At 38.2% G+C, this 4626-nt stretch overlaps 1 protein-coding gene across 1 annotated transcript in view; it reads right to left on the reverse strand.

Annotated features, from left to right (window-relative positions):
* LOC103146001 (uncharacterized) overlaps positions 1-126 on the reverse strand; it is a 7421-nt gene extending 7295 nt beyond the window's left edge. The window contains exon 1 of the mRNA XM_016677175.1: positions 45-126. Within this exon, the coding sequence (XP_016532661.1) occupies positions 45-126 (82 nt within the window). The remainder of the gene's footprint in view (positions 1-44) is intronic.
* Positions 127-4626: the final 4500 nt, after the last annotated feature.

A 4626-nucleotide genomic window follows, 5' to 3' on the forward strand; every position in this document is an offset into this window, starting at 1 on the left:
GTCACACCTGCCACCGGAAGTGCCATTAGTAGGTGCGGTGTCACGATTTGCGCCTGCTGTCTCTCGGCAGCTGACCGGGGGGAGCGGCTCGTCAAGCCGGGAGAGAACGACCGTCTCCCGGCACATTGCTTTCAAACTCCCGCTGGTTTTCGGCAACGACTTAAAAGCAAAAAAAAAAAGACAATGTCTTAATGTTAATGTTTGCTAATTTTAATATTAGTGTTACCGTTATTTACAAATACATTTATTTAAAGTTGGTGCTGAAAGTTATTCAGCAGTTAGTGTTTAAGTTAAGTTTTACTTCCAAATTAAATTATATGTGTCATTTTATTTTATTATGTGCTATATTTATTTTTAGGAACATAAAATTATTCTGAACATTTGAAATTATTGCTGGCTAATTACAAGTTATGTGCAGTGGAGACAGCTATAAGATTGAATTAAGTCATTCTTAAAGTTTGATTTGTGATTTTGTCTTTTCTGTTAGATTTTGTAATTTTACATCCAGGATCTTCAGGAGAATTAAGCGAAACCCAAACTCTTTGTTCTCAACGAAGACCTTCTGTATGGCCAAGAATAAAACAACAAAAAAACAACAACAGAATATTTATCCATTCTAAACAGATTAAACTGTGTCTATGAACATTTCTTCTGAGCTTCAATACCTTGAGAGAACCAACTCATGCAGTCATAGTTTATGCAGTTTTTTGTCAGCATAAACTATGATACTTATAAAAGCCTTAGCTAACATAATTATACTGTGTGCTTTCAATAAAATATCAAAAAACAAACATGAGGGGATTTTTTTTCTTCTTTTTGAGTAAATCTAAGTCAATTCAGTCTGTATTGTTTTCATGTTTATGAATTTATATAACTTGTGTAAAATTATGAAATTGGTAGGAATCCTTTGGTTGAAATTTTCTAAATGAAACAGTTCACTGTCTTATAGTAACCTTACAGTAGATGAAGCTACTATAATAGTTCTAATGAAGATTTATTATCAATTCTAATTTAATCAGAATTATTCGTAATAAATATGGATTTGATCTGTTAACTTTTGCTTTTCCTAGGTAAAGATTTAATTATATTCAACCAAGATTCATACAGGGGTTAAATAATTATCCTCCTTATACATCTAAATGAAATGTAGCACCTCAATAGGTGAACTCTACAACTGAAATGATGAACATCTTTACAGAACACTCATTAAATAATTTAAATATTGCTGGTATTTAAGAAAATACCAAAACAAGATCTGCTGCAGTTTCCACCACCTGCCACCAGAGGGCAGTATTTCAAGCATAAATGGAAGTTAATTAAAGATTTTAAGAATAACCACAAGTGAAACGTACATTAAAGTGTTTTGTGTGTTTTAAAGGAGTAAAAAAAATCACAGATTTCAGCCAAGCAGACTGGACATCACCTTGAGTTCAGTTTATTTTTAGCACCTTTTAACATTAATGATTTTCATTAGCCTGATTGTGAAGCTGAAGTGACCTCTTGACCTCTCTGTCTGGTCTCTTTGACATGGTGTGTGACAGAGTCCAAAGAAAACACACAGCATGTGTGATACGTGTCTCATGCTGAAACCTGGATGTACGGAGAAGGAGAGCTGAGCGCGGTCGAAACCGGAAACACAAATAAGGTTCAGCACCGAAACAGAAAAGGTTCATGCAAAAATGATGAGTCTGAGAGTATGGATGTCATATAAGTCTCTTCCCTCTCTTTTAGTTCTACGTTACAGGGAATTTTTCTGTAGTTTAAATATTCAAATGATAAAATATTCAAATCGATCATTTCTTTAGTGGTCTGTGTTGGCCATACATCATCATTTGGCCATTAGCAGTCGATAAAAAAAACAACCAACTCAGTGAAAAAGAACTAGCTGTAAGTTTCAGCTCAATACTTTGTCTCTGCTCTCCCAGAGTCAACTAGACTCTCTGCTTTCTGGTACATTATAATTATATAATATATGTTTCTGGATTCTCAAAGGTTTTCTCAATTGTTGAATGTGCGGTGTTCTTTTTATGACTTTTAATTGGGTTTTTATGCTGTAAAGCATTTCGACTCCCTTGTTCTCTGCAAATAAATGTGACTGATTGATTGATAACACAGGAATATGTTTCATGTTTCAGGTCAGTGTTACATCATCATCTGTCAGCTCCATCAGTTTCACTACATTAATGAGAATAAGACCTGGACTGAAGCTCAGCAGTACTGCAGAGAGAATCACACTGACCTGGTCACAGTGTCTAACATGAAGGACATGAAGAGACTCACCAACGTCTCAGCTGGAGACCATCTGGGTGATCTCATCCTCCACCTCGTTTTATAGATGTTTGGCTCTTCTGCTGCAGCAAAACATGACTTTAAAAATGATGTTGCTTCATGTTATTAAAGCTAAAGTTTAATCAGTAATACTTTTATAACACATTGATGTCACATCATGATTTCTTGGTTAATGTCAAGTTGTCATGACATTCTGAATAATGTCAAATTTGTATTAAAAGTGTCACGATTTACCGAATGACACTTTATGACAACAGTCATAAATATTCATGAAGACTTACTCATGTTCATGACAGGAGTTATGTCATGTTTATGATGGTGTCATGACAGTCCTACTCAAAACCCGTTAAATAAAGTTTTACCCAAAGATTTAAAGGAGAGTATCATTTTTCTTTGCAACTTTCAGGTTTGTATAAGTGTGAAGGTGTGAATACTTTTGAAGGGTTGTAAGTTTCATTGGAAATCTAAATTCAGACATATTTTATGTAAATATTGCCAAAAAAAACAAATAAAAGAAAACATGTCTCTGCATAAACTGCTTGTATATCAACAACAGAGACAGCGTAACCAACGGCAACACATTCCAAAGATGAAGGAAACCTCTGTGATGTCACAACCAGAGTCATGCTTGTGATGTCATCAGCTCTGTATGTATGTAACAAACTTCTAACTTCTTGTCTTTGCTTGCTACACCACTGACTAGTTCAGACGTACGCAAAGCACTTCAGGAGTTGTGAGATTTGAAAAATCATTGTTTGGAAAAAACATGTCCAATCAAAAGCAACAGCGCTGCAACGGTGGGAGGAAACCCCAGCCGTGTGATCAACATCAGCAACCCTTGCAGGAGAACAGACCGGCTCCTACTGGCATCCAGGAGAACCAAAGGTTGGCCTCCATGCAGAGAGACCTGGAGAACACAAAAGCTGAGCTGAAGAAGCAGAGAAAACTTAAGGAGATGTTCGCCAGCCAGCTCAAAGATATGGAGAAAGACCTGATGGCAGCAGAGGAGCGCCAATCTAAAACAGAAGATGACAGAATCAATCAGGCCCAACAAATTATTGAAGATTTGAGAGCGGAGAAAGAGAATCTACAAAAGAAAATGTCCTGCCTGGAGGAAACGAATAAGCTTCTGAAGAGTCAGCTGGAGCAGATCAATGTTTCATACCGAGAGCTGAACTGGAGGTATCAATCAGATGTTTCTGCTCTGAAGCAGCAAATGAATCGTGAGAAAGAAGTCAGTTTAGAAAAAACAAAGAATGACCTTCAGCTCATTGACGCTCTCAGAGCAGAAAACAACGACCTGAGTCAAAAGATGGAACAACAATTTTCATTGTTAAAGCAGGAATCGACTCAGGTCATTCAAAATCTCCAAGCTTCTCTAGATCAAAGTTCAGTTTGTTACCAGGAACTGAGAGCAAGGTATGAAGCAGATGTTTCTGCTCTGAGGCACCACGTGGAAGCTTACGGTCATCAGCTGAACCTTGAGAGAGAAGCTCATTTAGAAAGAACAAAAAGTGACCACCAGCTAATTGAGGCACTAAGAGTGGAAAACAACAGCATGAGTCAGAGGATGGCAGGACAGTTTTCTTTATTACACCAGGAATCAACGCAGGCGATTCATAATCTCCAAGTTTCTCTGGAACAAGCGACAATTTCATACACTGCCATAAAACATCAAGCGGAAGAATTTAAGCAGAGCATCGATCAAAAAATGGAGCAATACTCAAACAAAATGCTGAGTGATCAAAATATTATTGACAAACTTGGAGCTGAGAGAGATCATTTGCAAAAAGAACTGACGGCTCTCCAGCAACGGTACTCAAGCTGTGAGTTTTACTATAAAAGGGAGCTGGAGACACTGAAAAACGAGCTTAAAGAAAGAGACGATTTTGGACCACCGAGGAGGAAAGTGGCAAAGCGTCGACTCCAGTTATGAACAACACTACCCCGGTAAGCAGTGGTGCCCAAAGTCGGTCCTGGAGGGCCGGCATCCTGCATGTTCTAGTTCTCTCCCTGGTGGTAGTAACAACCTCCTCAGACTGTCTATGTTCCTCTTAGGCCTCAAATGAGCCATCATTTGATGCAGGTGCGTTAAACCAGGGAGAGAAACATGCAGGATGCCGGCCCTCCAGGACCGACTTTGGGCACCACCGTGTTAGAGGACCCAGTAGAGGCAGTCGCCAGAGAAAGATCAATATGGAAAAAGATACGACACAGTTTGAGGCTCATGAAACCACAAAAATAGAAGAAAAGCAAGAAAACCTCTGCAGCAAGCGACTAGAAAAAAGTGTCTAGTAAAGTTCTGAACTGTTTGCAAAACCCCAAAATACATGTATT

Source organism: Poecilia formosa, unplaced genomic scaffold (genome assembly GCF_000485575.1).
Source record: "Poecilia formosa unplaced genomic scaffold, Poecilia_formosa-5.1.2 Scaffold149, whole genome shotgun sequence".
NCBI classification, from domain to species: domain Eukaryota; kingdom Metazoa; phylum Chordata; class Actinopteri; order Cyprinodontiformes; family Poeciliidae; genus Poecilia; species Poecilia formosa.